Below are 24257 nucleotides of genomic sequence, written 5' to 3'. Positions count from 1 at the left end.
ATATTCCCTTTTAATACTTGAATTTTTCATAGTAGTATAAAAAAATTTATACATTTTGTTATATAAAATCTTATGATAAAATTGTAGGTTTTAATTTATGTAAAAGCAAAATATTGCTATTCTTAAATTTCAAATTTACTATTTATTAAATTTTAAATTTCAAATATTAAACTTAAATTCAATGTGTTTCAAAAAAAATATAATGAATTTAATATATTGAATTAAATTCAAATTAGACAAATCATTGAATTGATATTTTTAGTGAATTATTTGTATTTCTAAGCTTCTTACTTCAAAGTTCTTTTCAAAAAACAATATTTCCGTTTCAAAAAACAATAAAATTCCGTTTCAGATATACCTATTGAATGGAATAAATTGAAAACAATTACTTCAAGTCAAAAAATATTTCAACACACTTCAAAATATGATTGTCATTGATTTACAGCTTCAACTTCAAAAGTTTGTTAGAAATGAAATTGTTATTCTTCTAAATAATGCGTCAAAGGAACTATACATTGCAGCTTCAATTCATAGAAAAATAAGTTTTGAGAAAGTTAACAGAATGTCAATGATAAAAAAAAAATACAATGAAAAAATTTAAACAAAAATTCTTTTTTTGCCTTTATTGCTAAGGCTTTATCAATTAAATATGAAAAAGAGAAGAAAACAACACAAATTTATGTCAAAGTCAAACTAGAAAATGTGTAAAAAGAATTTTGTAAAAACTTATTTAAAGAAGTTATAGCTTTCTGTGAGTGGAACAAATTTATGTCATTATACAATACTGTCATAATGACAAAGTAAACTAAATTTTTATTTTATTTTTTAAACTTATGGTCAAATTTGTCTAAATTTATCAATGAATCAAGTTATTACTTCAAACTCAAAATGGATTACATCTTACATTTTATTAATTTGAATAATCAGTCTATATAAAATATGATACAGTAACATAGCCAGATGTGACATAAAGGGGAGCCTATGTTAAAATTTAATATGAATCACTGAACATTTTAATAAATTTTCACTTTTAATAGTTACTAGACCACTAATGACCCATTTGGTCCCTTACTACTTAAAATTTATAAAGAATACAAGATACTAAGAATAGATAATAGTAGTGTTTTATAGATGTGTAATGCCTGTGCATATCTCATTTTATAGATTTCCCCTTGAAATAAATCTTGGATCATATCAGATGTCAACCTTGGTTCCTAATCAATGGTGCTGATGCTGTAATCAGTGGTAAGGACCACTGGTTACAGCATCAGCATCAAGCCTTTTTTGAAATATATTCCAAGTAACACTACAAGAACTTATACACATTGGGGGTAACACTACGGTTGCGAGGTTTTTTTTATAGGAAAAAAAGGAAGATTTTCTACCACAGATCAAACTTTTTATTACATTGTTTACATTAACTTATATGCTGTTTACTCCTTTAATATTTCTCTTTGATTTAGCTGCTCTTAATAATTTTTCATCCTGTTTTGTAAATTAGTAAAATTGCTTACAGATGACAGGGAAATGGTGCACAATCAGTAGTTTCACCTTGATCAGTTCTGAAAGGTTCCTGTTTCTAACATCTGTCCATTTATTCTTCATTACAGAAAACCCTTTCTACAAAGGTATTAGAGCATGGAATATTTAAAGTCATAGTGTTTTTACTATGTTTGGAATACCTTCCATCACAGACAGCCATTCTATTTTTATATATAAATATATAAATAATAAATTTTAAATAATTAGAACTGACATTATCTAAGTTATGATCAAATTTATAGTTATGTACTACTACACCCAATCATAATCTGTTGGTCACCTAGGACTCAGAAGTTTAGACAATGCAAAATAAATTGTACTGAAATTAACCCATCAGATGATTTACGTACAGCTTTAAGACAGTAATTAGCAGTGGCGTGCCATCATTGGAAGCAGTGGAAGCGCCGCTTCCCTTGTATTTTCTAAAAAACAAATATTGTGCGATTATTTTCATATAATTAAAATTAATATTTTATTATAACCGCACTATGTGTCTTATTACAAATTTCTATACTCGTGAAAAAAAACAATAAGATTGCTATTGTATATTAGTGACGGAATGGAAGCGCTGTATTGTCAGCTTCCAAACAGCCAGATTATACTCATTCATGCATGCGCTTTACAGAGCACCAACCTCATCTGGTTTAGTTGGTGGAAGCTACACGTATAACGCTTCCAATCACTCTATACAGGACCAGTTCTGGGCTGTTAGCCGCCTGCCTGCTAGATATTTGGCCACCCTCACCCCATTATGTGAATCATGAGTAGATTTATAACTTAACCCAAGCGATAAGAATTTACCGGTATGCTTTTATGATAGTTCTGTATAGTTGACAGGAGTTTAAAAAAATCCATTAAAATATTTGATATTTTTATTCCACTCTCCCATCTTATATTACTTACGGATTTCAATGTTAAACCAGTGATATTATGATTTTGTATGTCCCATCTTTAAGGGAATATAGAAAAAAAACATGTACAATTCTTGTACAATGTTAAAAAAATTAACTGTTACTTTGGTAGCATCATTTACAACTAAATTTAATGAATGAGAGAGATGCACGAGGTACAGAAAAAGCTCTAGAATTTATTTTCCTTAAATTTACAATTTATGTATCCATTGTCATAAAAATTTGTCTTTCCACTATTTTCTCAAGACTACAAATATTCAAGTACAAAGTAACCGGTTTCAAATTATTTCTATTTAAGTAGTAGTTAAATAATTAAGAGATTAGGGAATTAGGGACATAAATAAAACCCTGCTGAATGAGCAGGAATATTACTTAAAAGGGGATTATTACTACGACCCAATCTCTAGCCGAGTACAGTGGGGACTGATTTCTCCGTAATATTAGATGTAATAAAGACAAATTTTTCCAGTTCAATAAGAGTGACTGAAAAGTAAATTTTTGAAATTTCTGTGGACACCTGGTCCTAAAACAAATTAGTTAGAAAACAAATGACTATTAAGTTTAACAAATTTAGATTTTTACAGCTATGGTGAGAAATGTTTAAAATTTACAACAACCCTGTTGCGTCCTTTGAGGTATACTAGTGATGCGACAAAAGAGGCATTTGACATTGACCAGTATAGGCACCCTCTGGATTTGGCAGCCTGCGTGCATGCACTCACTGCACACCTAACAAGACCGTCTCTGATTCCATCCATTAGTCACTCGTAGGAAGCTATTTGACTATGTGGATTGTTTTAACATTTAAAAAGAAAATAATATTTTATGTTATTTTTATGTATGTTTCTTTACATTACTTTACATTACATAAGCTATATTTAATTATAATTTTCTTTAAAAGTATATTCATACAATTGAAGAATATTTTGTACCAGGTATGTACTGTACTGTACTGTACATCCATCACACATTTTACCAAGTAAGTTTTTATTATTTTATTTTTAATTGTAGCCCTTGTATCACGGCTAGCGATTTAAAATGTAATTGTGATATGAAAAATACATTTAGAAGTCTACGGTTTTTATTGGCTTATTGAACAAATGAATACGAATGAACCCTAGACCATCACTGACGAGCAATTAACTGATTGCCCCTGGAAGTCAGCTTCTTACAGAAACACAGCTTCCCTATCATCAAATGTCAAGACACGTCACTGGTAATTAGCAACTTTAAAAAGTGATGCTGCGCAGAATGACATCAGTAGAAAACAGTATTAAGTCAATACTCCACCTCCATAATGTAGGTCTTTGAATCTTCAATTTTTTTTTGAAGATTCAAAGAGTTACACCATTAAATACAAGAAAAAAAAAAAAAAAAAAAACCAGACTTCTAGCACAACTGACCAATAAGGACTTTTAAGTGCTGAATTTTAAAGATTCTAATGTACATGATGTTCTACTTCTCAAAATTAAAACATTCTTTATAAGCATTGTTCTACAATTGAAAGACTACAGAACCTGAAGATGATGGCTTAACAACACCAAAAACATTTGTTTAACACTAAACATTTTACTTTACTTTGCTGTTAGAGTTTGGATGTATTATGTAAGTTTATTGTATCTTCAGTTAAAGTAGTAGTATTTACAGTTTAATAATAAAATAATTCAAAACTGACAGATTGTCTTCTTATTTTAAGAGGTATATATATATATAAAAAAACCCTAAGAATTTCAGTTCTCTCAAATAATTTTCATGTTTTTTTTGCAGGCTTAAAACACTTATTTTTTCCAATACTCTCATATTTAACACTGTTTGAAATTTACAATACACAATTTAAAATTAATTTATTTAATTAAAATTGACGTTTATTTATCTTTAAAAACAATATTACAGAAATTAGAGAATTCAATTCCAAAATATATTCTTATCTTTAATAATATTTTGGATAATATAAATTTTAATTAAAAATACTATGTAATATATATTCATCATATTTTTCTGCTTTATTTACTATTTAAGACATTTCAAATTATGTTTTGCCTGCTGAGAACATTAGTGACATAACTCTGAAATTGTCAATTTTGAATTACTGTATGTGCATCATGAGACTCAATCATACACAGTAGATGATGTTCTAGCTATATATAAATATATATAAAATCAATTGGATAATTCAATAGTTAAGTAGAAATAAAGATTTAATTTTTTGACAAAAACTATGAAAGTAATTATCTCAAAATAGTATTTTTGAAGTTATGTCACATTATATCACCTGCTGAGAAGATTAGATTCCACTTAAAGTTGAATAATCAAATTAAAAAACTTTTTACATTTTTTACAAAAATATTCATAAATAATACACTGGAAAAAATTGCTTAAAAGTTTAATTTTTACAATAGAAATTTAAATTCAAGAGCATTTTTTTAAAACACATTTTTATTAATGTAACTAAATATTTGGAGTTACATGATATCTTTCCATGAAAACAAATCATTTTTTTATAAACTCATTGAAAAATTTATAATTTTTAACTGTTTTTGCCTTTTATTGACAACAATAGCTTCTTAAAGAATTTGAAATGCTTTAAATTTCAACTGTTTTCTTTCAATAGTAAGTGTTCAAATAAGTCTAAGTCAAGAAAATGACCAATTACTTACATTTTATAAGCTCTACATTATTTTTTTAAATATAAAAACACAAATTTTAATAAATTATAGCTAATTAGATTTTTCAATTACTTTTTGTGATTTTAACTATAAGGTTTGCATATTAAATGAGTGATATCTTTTCACTTTGTAAATCATATGTTAATACAATTGCAAGATAAATATTTGATGAACAAGTGTTTATTTGGTACTAAACAAAAATCTTGATCTATTTAAAAAGCATGAGTTATAAAATACAAATGCCTAAAAAAACTTTTTTAAAATTTCTAAAAGAATACAAACACTATACGGATTTAAAAAACTACTTTGGCAAAGCTGCTTTAGAAGATAATTAGTCTATCACTTTAGAGACTAGTCTCCTACTAATTTAATTCCAAACTGATTCAAAATTACATTCTAGTTAGCTTTGCCAGCATTGTTTTTCTTGATACTCTGCTTGTACTCCTGTTATTTTTTTAAACACCTTCATAATAACAATGATGATAATAAATATTCAACTAAAATATGCACACTTTATTTGTAGTTGAAATCATTTTTATAAAATTCTATCCTTGGATCTATCATCATATGTTTAAATACAGTAATGTCTTTAATTCTTGTTGATCTAGTAGACTACCATACAGATCTGTAAAATTTATACATTTCTATGAAACACATGATTTAGAATTCTGGCCTTGATCCTTAACTTTTATTAATTTATTTAAAAAAAACGAAATCCTTTTTGCAAAAAAAAAAAAAATGTTCACTTCTCGTTCTCTGCTAGAGACAGTGCAATCAACTTCAACTACTGTCTTTTCATAATATAGTCTCAAAAACTTTATAATTTTATTTTTAATTCCAGAATGGATGATATTTTTATTAATTCATTCATAGCAACAACTAAAAATTTTTAACATGTTAAAGTTAAATGTAAAAAATTCATAAGGTTTTTAAAATGATTTCACATTTCAAAAATTTTCTCCATTGAATAGTTTGTTTTGAAAATGCATATATTCTTCAATATAAAATCATTCTTTTTTTTTTTTTTAAATCAAATAACAAAAATTAGTGAGTATTTTTATATTAAATATTAATTTCACTACGATTACAATACCGGGAAACAATCATTAACTATTTACTCTAAATGGAAAAACACTTCATGCAGCTAGCTCATTGGTGAGGAGTGTGAAGAAGTTTTTTGGGTTTTCTTCATTTGACTAATGCCTAAATGGGCAGTTTCTTACAAATGTACTCCTGGGAAGCATCCCCTTGGCAGATCACCAAAATGTTGCATTGCCTTATTCTATCAATCCAATTTGAAAAACAAGTGAACTAATAGAAATTCAAAAAATTGCTTATATTTGTAACTAACCCAGTTGCAAAGATTGTCTCCATAATTTCTTGTTTGTTTCCAGATGCAATAATTTCACAAACAGTAACTTATTTTCTGCATTCAATCTTTTGTTTTACATACATTAAAATTTTTTGCCTGGGTATAGTTTTATTTATTCATTTAAAAATTTAACTCCAACTTTAAGATTTTATTTTCTTTGAATTTATGAAAAAATTTTTAAAACATTCCAAGCTTGTAATTAACCATCTTTTATGTATTGTATGTCAAAAATAATCTGTCATTTTTAAATGCATTACTACTTAGAAGTATTTTTAAAATATTTCTAATTTATTCTTTGAAAATTTCTTATTCTACTTTACTTGAATGTACTTTACTTATTTTAGTATTTTTGCTTGATAGTATTGCTTGAGATTGAAGTATCTCAATTTTACCCTTAATTTTCCAGTTGCTATTAATTTGTAATGTTACTTTTAATAAGTGCAGATTAAAATTAACATATATTCCTTAAATTTGTTAGTTCTTTTTTAAGTTTTGCTTAAATTTTAAAATCTTATATTTTAAAACACTGACAAACTAAATTTTCTAGCTATATTTGATATGTTATTTGGTTAATAACAATAAATATACTAAAAACAATCAATTTTGCCTTACTAAGAACAAGTTTTTAGATAATTACTTCTTATTGTTAACCAAATAAAAATAAAAATTTATAATTTGTACATTATGAACATAGATAAGTTCCACGTGCAAATTTTTGTTGACTGAGTGGGACTGAGATTTTGTCTTTGGAATTTAAAAATAAGTATATTGGTGCTGAAACTTGTCAGGACTAAGTACATTTCATATATTTCACATAAATGACAATATCCAAATTCAAAATAGAAAATTTAAGTACTTTCTGAACATTCTGAAGAAGCTTGAGTGCAACAAATAAAAGTATGTAAAGAATTTATTTTGAATTTGAGTATTATCATTATGTGAAAATCATTTATGAAACATATCTTCAGAATTTTTTCCTTTGTGAATGGATATGATACTGTCATTTATATGAGTATCATAAATTCTTCTGAGTAAATCATTTTTATTAGATTTAATATGATAATAACTTTATTTAACACACATTTCTTATCTTTTTTTCATATTAAATCAACTGAAGCATATGAAATGAATACTTATTAAGATTTGAAATATGCACTTAGTAATTTAAAATATTAAAATCAAAAATTACAGAAAAATTGATTCTAAACATCTGAGATTTGATATAGATTCTGTACAAAATTCAAAAATAATTTTGATTATTGGCTTATATTAATAACAATTTCTTTCCTGAGAAATAATAATAATCATTAAAAATATTAATACAATCATGAGCATAGTAATTGTCTTTAATTTTTAAAGTGACAAATTATTTCTAATTATAATTAGCATTTAAAATTCACACAAAGATTATCAACACATGTTTAGTATATTATACTAGTTATACTGATTTTTACTGTTCAAAATAATTATGGATATTACAATATCAGTCTAATATTTCAATAAAATCGATCTTTTTGTTTTTATATATAAATAATGGTCAGACAATTTATAAAAAAAGAAAAAATTTTATTAAACTTACTGTAATTTGTTTTTAAACTTTATGGTATGGTCTCATGATAAATTAATTCTAGTGGAGTATATGATAATCCTGCAACTGCTAAAACAATGGCACATCTGGCATGGAAAAAATAAGATTATTCAGTGTGAATAACATCAAATATATATATTAAAAATCAGACTGATAGAATTGATTTTTTTTCTACAAATTTGATATCATAATATCCCCTAATTAATTTGAACAGTGTGGTTTTGATATGCACACATAATAAATGATTTATTTTAGTCTTTATTTTGAAATAAAACAACAAAACTTAATTAACTTTATACATTATATCACTTTTTTCAATAAAAAGATAACTTTTTCTTTGCATTATACTATTATAAATAATCAAAGAACCTATAAGATAAATTTGAATTCTGATGTTTAACGGAATTATATGGAAAAACAATAATGGCAATTATTGTAACTAAGAGAACTGTGATAGATATATGTGCTTATTATATATTTTATTTAATAAATTAACAAAATACTTGTAAAATAAAAGAAAATTACAATAAAAGATATTTAAAAAACATCAAATTTAAAAACATTGAATGCATTAATAATTATATAGAAGTTTAAAACAAATGCTTACATTAAAATACAATTCCTTATTTATTTTAGTAATGTTAGATTAAGGAATCAGAATAAATTTCTATTCTAATAAAAATAAACCACAAAGATTACCTAATATAGCATTCTATTTAATAAAATAGAAAACAACTTAATTTACTCTATGCTGGTAAAAAAAAATATGAACAGTTTTTAAATAAAAATAAATAGGATAATATATATTAGCAACAGCCAACTGCAATATATCAAGAATAATGAAACTTGTTTCCCTTTCAAGTTGTTTTTTAGTTCTGAAAAATCCACAAGCTGATGTAGCATGCACACAATCTGGGACTTCCCTAGTCACTCATGTAATATTGCTCTTAAGTGACTCATTTTTTTACAATTTGCTTTGCTCATTATGCAAATTACTCATTATGAGATATGCTCGTTAAGCAAGGTTCCACTGTATATGCAAAATGAAAGATTTGCTCTAGACCTCAAAAACCAGTAAAATAGTACAATAAACCAATTAATAATATAGAATGTGTTCAAACAAACTATATGAAAATTAATGTTAAAATCTTAGTTCACTTTTTATTCACTTACATGTATTTTATATGTTTCATAAATTTACTTACATATATAAGTAAATTATCTTCATAAAGAAAATGTGTGTTATTAATTCATGACAAAAATTATATATATTTTGCACATAAATCATATATAATTAGATATTATTCACTGTAATTTTCTTACAATAAATGCATTTGTTTGATAAGACTGAAAAATCACTTACATCACTTGAAATGTTTTTGCCATCATCTTAATGCTTTAGTGATAAAACCCTATGGCATCCTGAACAACATTAGTGTGAAAATGTAGGCTATTTTGTGAGTTTTAAACTCAAAACAAAATTTTTATTATTTATCATTATTTCCCTTCTTCCTCCAGTTTTGTTTTTTTTGGGAGGTCGAAAGACCTTTTGACCCATCAATGTTCTGTGTCACTTTGAAAGATGATCTAGACTTTCAAAGACATTTAGGATGACAGATAAAGTTCTTCCCTCACACCCGGGATTATTCATTTCCACCTTTGTTTCAATGTACAAATAACCAACCAATTACAAAAACCTCCACTTGTTACATGATAGAGGGTAACAAAAAGGTCACCAAGAGTAGACTGAACTGAAATCCCCTCTCTATTCCGTTCGATGTGAACGATGAGAAAACAGATTAAGATGACCATAAAAGGCAACAATCAAATTACTAAGGTGCAAGACTAATTCTGACCATAGTCACCTCTAGCAATTAATTCCGTTAGTTTGACAACTGTTATCAAGTTTATGAGAGGGAAGAAGTGACAATACCGGATAGAAAAAGTAATAAATCTACAAAAAGATTTGGATGTTTGACAACTAACAAACAACTCCGGGCAAGTCAAAATTACATGGAATTGCATCAGAATGTTCTCCGATTTTCCTCCCCCTCCGGCGTGAGTATAAAAAGGACTGGGTGGATGTTCTCCAGGTGGACGTCTACAGCTGATAGCATCCGGGACATCTACAGGGGACACCAGACCTCTACCGCCATTCTGTCTGTCACCTCGCCATACCTGCTGTCTCTATCTCAAGATAACCAGATGACCACCTCCCAGGTCCATGATAGTCCCCACGACATCGTATACCAGACTTAGAGGTATTTTAAAGAAATTTTGACTCTCTCTCTCTCTCAAAGATGTCCCTCTTAGGTTTCTCTCATCTCTTAGTTTAACTTCAAGAATAGAATGTAGATGTTCCCTGGGAAGACGAATCATTGTAGCAAGCTAGAACAGAATTTTATTATTTCGATTTTTTCCACTGTTGCCTTTGCCTTCGATATGTATAATTTTATAGTTGTTTATTACATGTGTTATTTTTGATCAACCTGTGAACTTACTCAGAACCTGTCGACATACTCACTGACCTCCCCATTCACTTAGTCCTCCTAAAGCCCTCCTAAAGCCATTCTCTGACAGAGCCGCCGGTAAGCAGGGTCCCTCTGTCCCTTCGATTCTTACATTAGCATTTTTTTCTGGTATTGAAGTTTCATTTTGGTTTTGACAAATTCAGTTATCAATCATCATGATCTTGTTTTAATTAAGTCATTGTGTAATTCCTGACAATGATCCATAAATTACCTTATATGCTTAAACTGCTCAGCTCATTCAAAAATGGAATTGTGTGATGTTTTTCCAAACAATATTAAATTAAAACTGTGTAAAAAAGCCCATGTAAAAAAAAAATTGAGCATGCATATGCAGACATAAAATATTCAGTCAGTAAATACAAACATGGTTGTAACAGTTGTTAAATATTGCAGTAATAATAATATCTATGTTAAGCAAAATTAAAAGAAACACTTTAATTATTGTGACTACAAGTCACCAATAATTATCGATTTAAGGGAGAATAAATCACAAGATTTTGATGTGGTTCCTTATGTCAAATAATGGTTTAGACAGACTAGCCAAGGATAATCAGATCAAAGACAATTCTACAACAGTTTCTTGAAATCAAAAAACAATTTAAAAATTATTAGAATGATATTTGCTACCATTAACTTCAACTGGTTAGTGTAGACCTTTATAAATAAAATACAGTAATACCTCAACTTATGCTATCCCAACTTATGCGATTTTCAAATCTTGTCGATTTATCTTTTGTGTGAGCGCCACGCAACTCTCAATTACTCATTCCCCCACACTATAGTTCAACTTACATGTTCGGATGCGTCATGCGAAATTGACACATAAATAACACAAAATAAATTGTAGCTATTTCTATATTTGTTATATCTACGGAGACTCAAGAGACTATGTGGTGATTTCTTGTAACAATAAATGAATCAAAAGACGAGATAAGATTAACGAGAACATTTATTAGCTTACATACATCTGACTTGGATTTTACACAAATTGAGAAATTATATCCCGACTTACGTGAATTCGACTTACGCAGTTATTGCTTGGTCCCACCTATCGCGTAAGTTCGGGGTATTACTGTACTCTATTTTATCAAATACATCCACAAAGTTTTATTTTTAATTAGTCTACATTATACATGAATTTATGTTAGCATGTCATTATTAAATATTTTGAATATCATCTATTGTATACCTTCATATGCAAAACTATTTCAATACATCTATTTGAAACATAATGGACTCTTCTTTAGGCTACAGCTAATTCACTAAAAATCTGAAGTAAAATCAATCATTTTAACTTTGAATATTTAATACTCCAAAAGCACTATGAAAAGTTAATGTCTCATGACAGTATTTTAAAAATATTAAGAGTAGATTATTAATATAAAAATTTTATGATTCTGCAAATCAAATAAAATTATAATCATGGAATATTAATTTACTAAATATCAAGCAGCAATTGTAAGTTATATTTTCATTATAAAATGATTTTAAAATAAAAATCAATCTTTATATTATAGTAATCAACATTAGGAAAAAAATACTACTTTTTCAGTCAAGGATTTAAAAAAAACTTTAAATTAGCTCTACATATTATTTGTTAAATATTTCAAGTCAATAATATATTACAATAAATATTTAAAAAAACAATAAAAATACTAAGATAAATATAAAAAAATGTAACTTTTTTAAAACTATTATATTAATGACCAAAAATACTATATTACAAAACCAAATTCCAGTTTTTAAATAAAATTTAAGTTTAATGAGATGAACAAACACTCTCAGTAATCTTAAATCATCATCATAGTTACATTCAAAAATGTTATGCACTACCAAAATAGAAGGTTTTTAAGTTTTGCAGCTGTCTTCTCTTGATTGAACAGAATTTATGGCTGCATTGTTCTCATCACTGGATTGTTGGTGGACTCCTGTAAACCTTCCATGCTTGTGCCAACATATTATTGTCTTCATAATTGATTATAATGGCTTCCTTGCATGCCCTACAGATTTTTTAGCTTTTCTACATTCCAAACATTGGCTCAAATTTTTGAATGATGAAGTAGGGAAGTAAAAGCATGTAACATTCATCTCTGATTGCTTAGTGTGGGTAGCATCAGCAAAACATTGCAATTAAGCACAACAGTTTTTGGAAGTTATAATGGTATTCTGTGTAACATCTGATAGTGTCCACTGGTCCATGAACATCTCATCCCACCAAATATACGACATTACCTTATACTGTAGTCGTACGCTATATTTTGTATGTATTAAGTTAAGTTAGTTTAGTTCTTTCCTGCTATCCTTTGTTCTATTATTCTATCTCCTTCTAGAACTTTCCTATCTTAATCCCTGTCCCTTGGGTGGGATGACCACTTCCGGGAAATGGAAGAACAAAGAAGTTCGAATTACCCTTAAGACAAGGAGGAACGGACAAAAGGCATTCGAGGACAGAACTGCGAGAGGTGCAGACGTGAAGAGTGGACACTTGAGAGTTGCTTAAGCCACGAACGGAGGTACTGGAAAGATTGAGAAAGAAGTTCTCGTCCAGCGACAGCGGCAAAAGAATTTAGAAGAATAAGGATCGTAATACAGGATAGGAAGACGACGACAACTCGAGTTAGAATTCATCGTGTGGCATCCCACCCGGCACGTATAAGTCGAACATACCAACAAAATAAATCCCGGGTATTTTCTTTGCCTATCGTATGTATTCTGCTTTCATCCTCCTACTTCTATTCTTCTCTTCCACTAATATTAAGTTAGTATAAGGTTAGTTATTAAGGTCGGGCCCTTTTATGTGATCGAGATCAGAAACGGTACAGTACGTGTGAATTTAAATATTGTAACAGTAGTAATATCTTATACCATTTGTGTTGATGGTGACGTTGGAATCTATAAATAAAAAATAAGTTTTTTTTTTGCAAAATTATTTCATTGTAAAAATCTTAATTTTGCTCACATATATCACAATACTAATGCAATTCTTGTTTTAGCACGGCCTGTGCTGCTTGATTGATGTCAGTCAACAAACTTTTCCACTTTAAGCTGAAATACAAGTACCATTTTTCATCTTCTGTAATGAAGGTTTTTATACTGAATTGATAATTGTAAAGTGCACATATGCAAATTTGGTCATGAGCAAGCATTAGCAAACTTGACATATTTAAAAAGTTGGTATCATCAGAATATCTTTTTTACTTATGAATGTGCACCTCAACATCTGTTGGAGAAAAATTTCAAATATTCTTTGAGAGATCTAGAAAATTCCAGAAACTTTTGCATCAACCCAATAAATATTAACAGATTTGTTTAGTAGCTCTCGTATGTTGTTTAATCATTCTAAATAGATACAGTAGAGTCACACAAACTCAACTTAATGTGGACTGAGAAGGTGACAAATTACTAAAAGTGACAAGTTTTACGGTGTAGGATGATGCAAGTCTATATAGCAGAATTTTTGTAAAGGTATTATATGTGAAAACTCATATACTTATTAACTATGTATAGTACCAATAGTGACTATTTCTATTTGTAATTAAATTTTAATTTTTAAAAATACTGGCTATTCAGTGGCTACTTTTGAGTTAGTAATCTGTCATGGCATTTTGCAGTGACATCTTGGAAAAAGGGTTATCTTTGTTAGCATATGGAATCAATGCTATTATCAAGTGTTGCCAGTAAAAAATCATAACTTATTTGATCCTAGTGTTAACTTATGGAGGTAAAAATTAGATTACATATAAATTAGATTAAGGAACATGAATATAGCATTAGAAAGGGTCTATGCACAACTGTCCTGGCATCCTTTATCTATAATGACATGCATATTGCATCAGATCAGGCACACCATTTACACCACTCCTCTGAGTAGCCTATCTCAAGTACTTAGATGATATTGAGATTTATAAGGCCTCTAGGAAAGGCACTGCAATCAACTATAAAGAGGTGGACTGTCTCACCTGCATAGAAAGCACTATGAACTTTCATAAACTTGTGTAAAGTAAAAATATTTTACTTTTTGTTTAGTTTATGATAATTATTTCTTGTTATGCCTTCTGCATCACATGGGTGCCTAGTTCTTCAGCCATGACATTCTTTTGTTCTTTCTAATTTAAACCTGTATTCTGTTTGATTTTAGAAACATGATGGGTATTAAAAACAGTGGCAAATATTTGTTTTTGCATTAAATTTCTTGTTTATAGCTAATTTTTGGGGAATTTTTTATTTATTTCATGTAGAGTGGACATAATGTAAGCTTCTAATGGAATTATAATTTTAATGAAGGGTTTGGAAGATGTTGAAATTTATAAGATAAATAAGGTAGGTTTTGAAAAGACAGTTCAGATTTGGCAGGTTTTGGAATAACAATTAATAATAAGCAACAACTAACTTAAAAATAAGATTAAACATTATAAAAACAATAATACTGCAGGATTTAAATAGAATATCAGCAATTCATTCAAACTGTTGCAACATTCTTTGCCTTTTTTTTCGATATCCACAACTTCACATAACAAATCTTAATAAAATACCAAGGAATTCTGTTTCCCAACATTCTCCAAAATGAGTTTCCAGCAGACATTTGATGTCACAGATTTTTGCAGTGTTTAATGAACTCTTTTGGCACCTCTTCTGGTATCAAGTCAGATTCATTTTCCTTCTTTGTCTACTGTTTTACTATTTCAATATCAAAAGCTTAAAATAATTAACCAAAATATCATTTCAACTTTAAATGCAAAAGCCACATGCTTTTATGCAAAACAGAAATCTATAATGATTTATGTCACATGATTAATATCAGTGTTTTCCATTGGTTAAGTGGATAAAATGAGTTTTGAAATAAATGAAAGTGTGGATAAGATGCAGTTTGGATGACATTAAATTTTTATGCTATAAACTATATTTTAGTTTATGATAAAATGATAAAAACATTTAATATAAGTAATAGATATGTATTATATCAATGGTGTGGTTTTTTATATATTCTTTTGAATGCCAATTTTTTAAAAAATTATTTCTTCAAAAAAATTGATAAAACATCATAGGTTAGATCCGAAGGAGTTAACTGACATTTTTTTGTCTGGACTGCATTTTATCAGAGACAAAAATTTCTGAGTGTTATCTTCTTTATTCACTATGCATTTCAAGTGCAATATTTTATGTATCTTGCACCCCTCATCAGGTGTTACATTTCTGTTTTGTGTTTAGACATACAGCTACACAATGTTGATGTTGTATCCCCTAAGGCATTTTTAACTCTAACACTTGACATTCAAAAGAAAGAAACATTATTATTATTTTGAATGATAAAAACATTATTATAATAGTTCTTTATATTAGCAATTGGATAGAACTGATGACAGAAATTTTAAAGGGAAAAAACACACAGTTTAGAATTACACACCTTATATTTAACATATTCATAATCAGTGCTAGAATTATATCATTTGACAAATGAAAAAAATTTAAATATACAAAAGAAACTTAGAATGACTATATAATGCATGGTGAAAAATCTTGAAAATTTTATGAGACCTATTATCTGAATGCATATAAAAATGCTGAAGAATAAATTTAATATATATATATTTTTATTAATTTTTTTGCAGTATTACTATTAGATCATTAAAAAAAGCATTAAAGCAAGCATTAAAACATTTAAAAAATTAAAATAATAACTATTCATTTATCAAATAAAAACTTATATTTTCAATGGTAAATGCAATTGTAAATAACTTATTCTTCAATAGATGACACATTGTACAGTTTATCATTCAACAAAGAACTATTGACAGTTGACAACTGTCATATCACAATGCCAACATTAAAAAAAAAATTAAATTTTTCCTTGCAATATTGTTAATAATCAATTACTACTATTTATTTAAACAAATTTTTCAGTTTGTTCAATAGCTTTCTAATTTTTTTTGAGTATTTTCATGAACAATAACAGACATTCCAAATCTTATTCAAGGTCAAAAGATTATAATCTAAATTAAATACTTCAACTTCACACTGTGATAAATGAAGGTACTGACTAGTTTTTAGTTTCAGTTGTTTCATTTTAGTTGTTTCAAGTAATATAACTAATGAATAAATTTGATTGGTATCTATTTTTAATTTGAAATGACTAGAATATGATTCATTGCTTTAAATCCATGATTTCAATATTACTATACTTTACTTACCATAAATAAGCAAAAAGTTAAGTTAAATATAGTACCGGTAAGTAGAGTAAGTATTATGGTTTTAAAAAATTTTTACTATTTACAGAACAATCTATAGAAGAGTAACAATGTATAATAAAAATAAAAACTAAATTATATTGTTACAGAAATTTTCAAACGTATCCTAAATCAAGTTCACAATAAACTTTTTAACTAGATATCTTAATAAAACCATGTTTTTAGGAATCTAATGATTTATCCAGATAATTTCATTACTCATTTTTGGAATTTGTACTCTACTTATATTGATAGTTCTTCTAGATTTTCTATATTTAAATATCAATATAATGTTAACATCATAAAATTTTCATACAGCTTAAAGCACAAAATTCAGCAGTAAACTTTGCTAACACTGCAGGAATGGCAAATGCAATATATTGTTTAACATTTAAAACTAATTCATTGTGTGTTTCAACACTTGTATTCAATTTAATCTGTGCTATAAATATATTTTAAAGTAGTCCCATAAAAAATCTTGCTATGCATTAATCAGAAAAGAACTGATCTTCAAGGATATTAAGAACTCTTGAAATTTGTAACTAAAATATTAAACAATTTCTGTATAAAAAAAGTGTGTGCATAATTTGAAAAAAGTTAAACATTTTTAATAAAAAAATTATTTATATTTACTCCGTACAGAAATAATCTGGTTGAATCATTATACGCTATGAAGTATTTATTAATATTTCATAGCTTAAAAATATATTTCTAAGAATTTGTTAAATACAGTGTGAAACTTACAGATGCAGTTCCTACATGAAAAGGTAGAAAACAAACAGTTTCAGTCAGCTTATCAGTACACCTCCACATTTGCACCTTTCATTGCTCGCAGCACATCTATGCTATACTTGATTTCCCATCACATATTCATCAGCAGTCCAGTGGAAAATGACATACAGTTGCATTTTCTGGCAGGAGTGTGCATGACCACATTGGGGAGTATCATATGCAATTTCCTGGACACCACATTTTCCAACTGCTGGATAGGTTGGGACAGTCCCACCTGCTGGCACCATGCTCACCTGACATAACCCCACAAAAAGAAATTTAAGTAGGTTATGTTGTTAAGGACAGAGTATATGCCACCACAAGATGTGGATACATTGAAGAAGTGAATCAGGGTACATCGAACATGCTGATGAACATGTGGTGGAAAATTGAATATTGTCTAGATGTGCATTTATTTACTTCAACATATCCACATCTCATGTATGCATATACTCTGCCCTTAACCTCCCTTGATTTCTTTGTGGGGTTATGTCAAGTGAGCTTAGAGCCAGTGGATGGAACTCTCCAAACCTATCCAGCATTTAGAAAATATGGTGTCCAGGAAATTGCCTATGATACTCCCCAATGAGGCAGTGCCCAGTCCTGCCAGAAAATGCAACCTGATGTCATTTTCCATTGGACTACTGATAAATGTGTGTTGAGAAACTAAGTATAGTGTAGATGTGCTGTGGGCAATGGAAGGAGCAGATGTGGAGGTATACTGATAGGCAAACACAGTTTGTCAACCTATCTTTTGATGCAGAAATGGCATCAGTAAGTTTCACAGTATTTTAAAAATAAAATTTCTAAAATTCAACATACTTTATGGACATCCTGTATAACCTAATGACATTTATAATACATTTTATGAATTTAAAGAGGACATTTTTAGTATATTTTCTTTTGTAGCACATAGGAAACCTTTTTTTGTAGGATAGCTTCTTTCTTGTTGATACTGTATATTGATATTATACAATATAAATGTTAAAGAGAAAATTTTCTACAAAAATAGAAATTCTAATGGATCACTTATTTCTGATTACACCTTTCTCACTATAAGACTTTTAGAGAAGTACAGGTAAAAATGTATAAACGAGATAAAATTTATTATAAGATATATAGATAATTTTAGTAGAATAAAGAGAACAATTAAAAATAATTAATTGTATATATATTCAAGAAGAATACAATAAGTGTGTATATATATATATTACTGAGTACAAGAATATAATATATATATATTATATTCTTGTACTCAGTAATTGCAAAATTAGTAGACCACTTATTCAACACTTACTATCTAAACCAATGTTACAGTATGAAGTAATGAGAGGCATTTGTAACATTGTCTTTATCATAATTCTTTTTATTAAACTGAATGGAGTTTTCTTTATAAAATCACATCCACTATTTATTTTCCTTTGTCCAAAACATAACTGAGTTTTTTTTTCTGATCTTCATTGTGTACTGCTGGAAATCTCACCAATTTTTCACACAGACGGAAAATAAGTCATTTACAAATGTATAAATGTGTAAGTTAATACTTATATAAATATAAAAAATATTTATATATTTTATATTTAATTTTTAATCTGTGTACATAGAATTTCAATTAAGAAATAAAAAGGAAAAAAGATGAATAATTGAATTTTTACAGAAAATTGTAAAAAACAATACATATTTGAAACAGATCTTATTAACCAGAATAAAATTACATAATCAAATATGATGTAATTTAAAACTAGAATTAAAAGAGTAGAAAGTATAATTAAAAAGAGATAGCAAAGTATTTTGGAATGACATGTGAATGGTGATCATATACAAAATTTTCATTTCAACAGAGCCAAAGAAATAAAAAGAGCTGTTTGGCATTGTAATGAAAATATTAATATAAACAACAAGTATAGGAGTTCAACTTAGTAAATTAAAACCTTTAATATCCTGCACTAAATTTACACAATAATAAACTTTTTTGACTAACTCAATATTTTTCATATGTCTCACGTAGAAACATTCCATTTGTGTCTGTATGTGTGTCATACATATTGGAAATTCCAATTTATTTACATGACTATCATTTTGGCGATCATCGGCTACTAAAATTATAATCAAATGTGAAATCCACAATATGATTTAAATTTTTCACATTAAGATTGTTGCTTTATAGTTATCATTGTCAGTTCACAGAAGTGTGTAGTGAAGAAAGTAATATAAAGAAAATAGTATGACTTCACAAATGGCAAGAAATGACAATGACAAATTGTAATCCAGTACTCAATGCACACATGTTATGTTTCATATTGACATATTTATTTAAAAATTTAGTATTTCAACAGCCAAGTGAAACTGTCTGAAAACTCAGTACTTCAACAAGTAATGCATATAACACTGTGCATAACTTTATTAGTTTGGTGAAAATATATATGTTGGTACCAAAGTCTTAAATAATTATGCATTGATACTTGTAAACCTCATATATTTAAAATAATAATATACTGATTATAAGGATTTTGTATAATCAATTGTCACTGAGGATAAAATGTAATCTATTACATGATTCCTGAAAGAAATCATCAATGATGATTTCATTGTAAGACATCTTGATATCTCATGCAATTAACAAACTGCTGAATAATCTCACCAATATAGCTAAAGATTTCAATCTTCCATGCCTATAACTGACCTTGTGTCTAGTGAATTCCCTTTCTTTTGTCCTCTGAAGAAGCAGCATCAAATAGGAAGTTTGCATCAAAGATATGGTAAAGGTTATCACCAAGTGACTATATAAAATAAATTTTCTTTATGCAAATAATAAATCTTTTTTGTAGAAAAGTTGTCATTAGGGTTTAAAATTTATGCACTCTTATCTACATATACAGTAAATATTCCAAATTAATAAAGTGCTTTTTACATCAAACATTAAAAAAATAATACAATCTCATTTGATAATTATATATTGTCTAAAATTTATGACATCATATTTAATGAAATAAAAACAATTTCTTTTGAGGATTCAGTATTCTATTTTAATTGTATTTGAAAAAGTTTAAAGTGTATTTTATTTTTAGTAACCTTAGTAATCTTGTATATTTTATAAAACTTATCTTTGTTAAATGTGAATTTTAAGAGATTTTAGTATCCTAGATTTTTTTGTTGTAATTGCATAAACTAACAAAATATTCACTATGAAACTTAGATTTGGAATTGATGGAATCTGATGAATAGTAAGATGACAAACATTTTAATTTTAACTTTAAATACCTATTGTTTGGGAATCTTCCCATTCTTCTAATTCCTCAGTCACAACTAAAACAAAAACTGATAATAAAAATAAAAACTAAATTATATTGTTACAGAAATTTTCAAACGTATCCTAAATCAAGTTCACAATAAACTTTTTAACTAGATATCTTAATAAAACCATGTTTTTAGGAATCTAATGATTTATCCAGATAATTTCATTACTCATTTTTGGAATTTGTACTCTACTTATATTGATAGTTCTTCTAGATTTTCTATATTTAAATATCAATATAATGTTAACATCATAAAATTTTCATACAGCTTAAAGCACAANTCGGTACTCTAAAAAAAAAAAAATAAAACAATTACTGTAAATAAAAAGTTGCATTCAATTTTATTCTTATTCAATATGAATGCACACAATGACAATTATACAGCATAATCAAAACAAAAAACAGATGCTGTAAAATCTCTCTTATTAAGATTACTTTCAAAAATTTTTTTTATAATGACATTCTAAACTTTGAGAATTCAGATGAAAGTAATCAGTTTTAAAATTAATTTTAATCAAAACATTACAAACATACACATATACATACTTATATATACACGTATATATGTAAGTGTGAAAATTAATCTTCAATATCTATTTCAGTAATTAACCTTTTTACAGTAATATATTAAAATAAACATTTTTAGTTATTTAAATAGCCATTTTCAGGTATAACATTATTTTTCTGAAAGATACATGCATTAGTATTCTATATACCAATATAAGTTAACATTGTTAAATGAGCAGCAACAATCAGAAGATAAATAATACATAATATGTTTAACAGGAAAAGATATAAAACTTGGAGAAAATAGTATGTGGTCTTCTGGTTTAAAAAATGCACCATTTCAAGGATGTCCTGAAATATACATTGAATTTATAGAACACATGCAAGTGTAATTGTTGCAGGTGGAATAGTTTTAGTACATTTGTGATTCAGACAACTAAATAATTCTATACTTTTTTGTCATCTAGCTATGGAATGTACTGAAATGATTATCTTTAGTTAAAAACTTAGTGATTAAAAAAAATGTGATATTGCCGAAGCTTGTGAAATACAGTTCAACATTAGAAATTTACAGTAAACTAAACTAGTTTAATATTCAAAAATGATTAATTAATGGATAACTCATAGTTTAATAGTTTATTTTAATTTAATTATATCTTTCAATAAATTTTTTAGATTTACTACATATAGAATGAAAAAAATTATTATATTTTGTAAACTATTTCTTTGAATTTATTCAAATTCTAAATTTTATTTCACATTTGTTATAACAGTCTTACCAGAGATGATGATGGCTAGCTAAATATCTGAAAATTATTATTTAAAGTAAACTTCTCAAATACAAGGAATGATTTTTTCCAAGAGTATAAATATTTCAGAACTATTTATTGTTCTTCTGAAGACAAAGTATGTTTAGAACTATTTATTACTTTTGAGGATAAAGTATGTAGATTCCTAGAAGAAAGCTACCTCACTATATACAAGATTTAAGTATTGGAAAAGACATTAAGGATTAATTTTTCTTCTGGAATGATGATTACAATTTTTAAAAATAAAATCCAATTAAAAAGGAAAAATGGTCAATAATTTTCTACTATAAAAATATATTATACTTAAGAACTACTGTGTAAAGTTTTTTTTTAATGCAAAACTTTTGTAGAACAAATCATGTAGCATTTATATGTGAAATAAGTTCCACAGTTTAATATTTTCAATATAAGTGTTAATCTCAATTACAATACACAAAGCTTTTGCAGAACCAATCTATCATATAAACCACGGGTTGTGTGTGTTGTATTATTTTACGTTAAATTACAGTTTATGTTGGTAGTATAATTATCTTTCAAATATAAAAATAAAATGGAAAAACTAAGTTTTTTTGTAATTAGTATTCACAAATTTAATATTTACAGAATCTACTGGGAATGAAACTTAATCAAAAACAGCTATTTTACTATACTGTATATATAATGCATATATAAACTGTTATTTTCTGTTAAACTAAATATGTAATTGCCATAATGTCTAATTATATAATTGTTTAAATTTTATAGATAATACCAACAGATTAAAATATAAAGATGTGTTTGAAGTACAGTACATTTAATATACAGTAAAAAAGTATAATGTTCTTCAAAAATTATGCTTTTCAAAAGTAAAAGTTCTTCAAAAATTAGTTTCTTGTAAAAAAATAACTTAGTCATTAGGAAACATTCATAAACAACATAGTCCAGTTGAAGAGGGATAAGGGATAACTCAGTGGTTATCATCGACCACTACAATGGAGAGGGGAGTCTGAATCTGATCATTTGTTTTGCATATCTAATATAAATCTATTTTACATATCTCAGGACTGGGTGAACCAAAAATTTTGATACTTAGCAGGATTATTTCTTTATATAGAGCATTGGTGCTATTAAATTTTGATGGTTAAAGGTTAAGAGGGTGGGGAGATAGAAGGTCATATGTCATATCTCAATTGGAGTCAGACTTAAAGAAAATTTTACTCAAAAATTTACATCTTTTTAAAAACTCATCTATACCCTCAAAATTAAGCCTTTTGTCTTTTTATAATAATAATAATAATAATTTTTTAAATAAAATCTCATAACAGATGGCAATAATCTCACCAATATAGCTAAAGATTTCAATCTTCCATGCCTATAACTGACCTTGTGTCTAGTGAATTCCCTTTCTTTTGTCCTCTGAAGAAGCANATAGTATAATTGAAAATTATCTTCCTAGTCCCCTTAACTTCCTGTTCAAGTACTGAGAAAGTTGCCCCCTCTTTTAAAATATAAAGTCCAATATTTCTCAATTATAACTAGAAAAGCAGAACATTATTACTAGTATTTAACTCGCTTACTAAATTGTATACATTTGTTATTTAGCATGTAGATAGAATGGAAGGAACAGCTCTTTTACTGCTACTGTTAATGATAATGATGCAGTAAAATAAAGTTATACATAAAAAAAAACTAAATTAAAACTCCAAAGATTCAAACCTACATCGTCTGAGTCTAGTACATAGGATCTTATTTACTTGGTTATAACCAATCTGGGACATGGAATTTCCAAAGACTTATAACCTAAACACTAAATTTTCAAAGGCCCAATTTTTTGAAGCAATAGAGAAGTCAGTCCTATTATTTGGACAAAGAGCTGTTTGTGCTTAAGGCTTCATACTCACCAAGTTTCATTCAAATTGGAGACTCAAACGTGTGTCTCTCCCCTAATTAGCAATAGCAATCATTTTTGAATAATTCCAAACAACACATTTGATCACAATTTTTAAGCAGTATTGACATGACAGAACTTCACAAGTTCTGTGATGTCAAAAATTTTGTTTT

At 27.4% G+C, this 24257-nt stretch overlaps 1 protein-coding gene across 1 annotated transcript in view; it reads right to left on the bottom strand.

Annotated features, from left to right (window-relative positions):
* The window catches only part of LOC111627423 (diphosphoinositol polyphosphate phosphohydrolase 1-like), a 73549-nt gene that overhangs the window by 9321 nt on the left and 39971 nt on the right, over positions 1-24257 (bottom strand). Inside the window, exon 3 of the mRNA XM_023370988.1 lies at positions 20867-20942. Within this exon, the coding sequence (XP_023226756.1) occupies positions 20867-20942 (76 nt within the window). The remainder of the gene's footprint in view (positions 1-20866; positions 20943-24257) is intronic.

The sequence above is a fragment of the Centruroides sculpturatus genome, unplaced genomic scaffold (genome assembly GCF_000671375.1).
Source record: "Centruroides sculpturatus isolate CEXI.00-Female unplaced genomic scaffold, Cexi_2.0 scaffold424, whole genome shotgun sequence".
Classification (NCBI taxonomy): domain Eukaryota; kingdom Metazoa; phylum Arthropoda; class Arachnida; order Scorpiones; family Buthidae; genus Centruroides; species Centruroides sculpturatus.
Note: the sequence above shows the minus strand (reverse complement) of the source record. Positions and strands in the feature narration are given on the sequence as shown.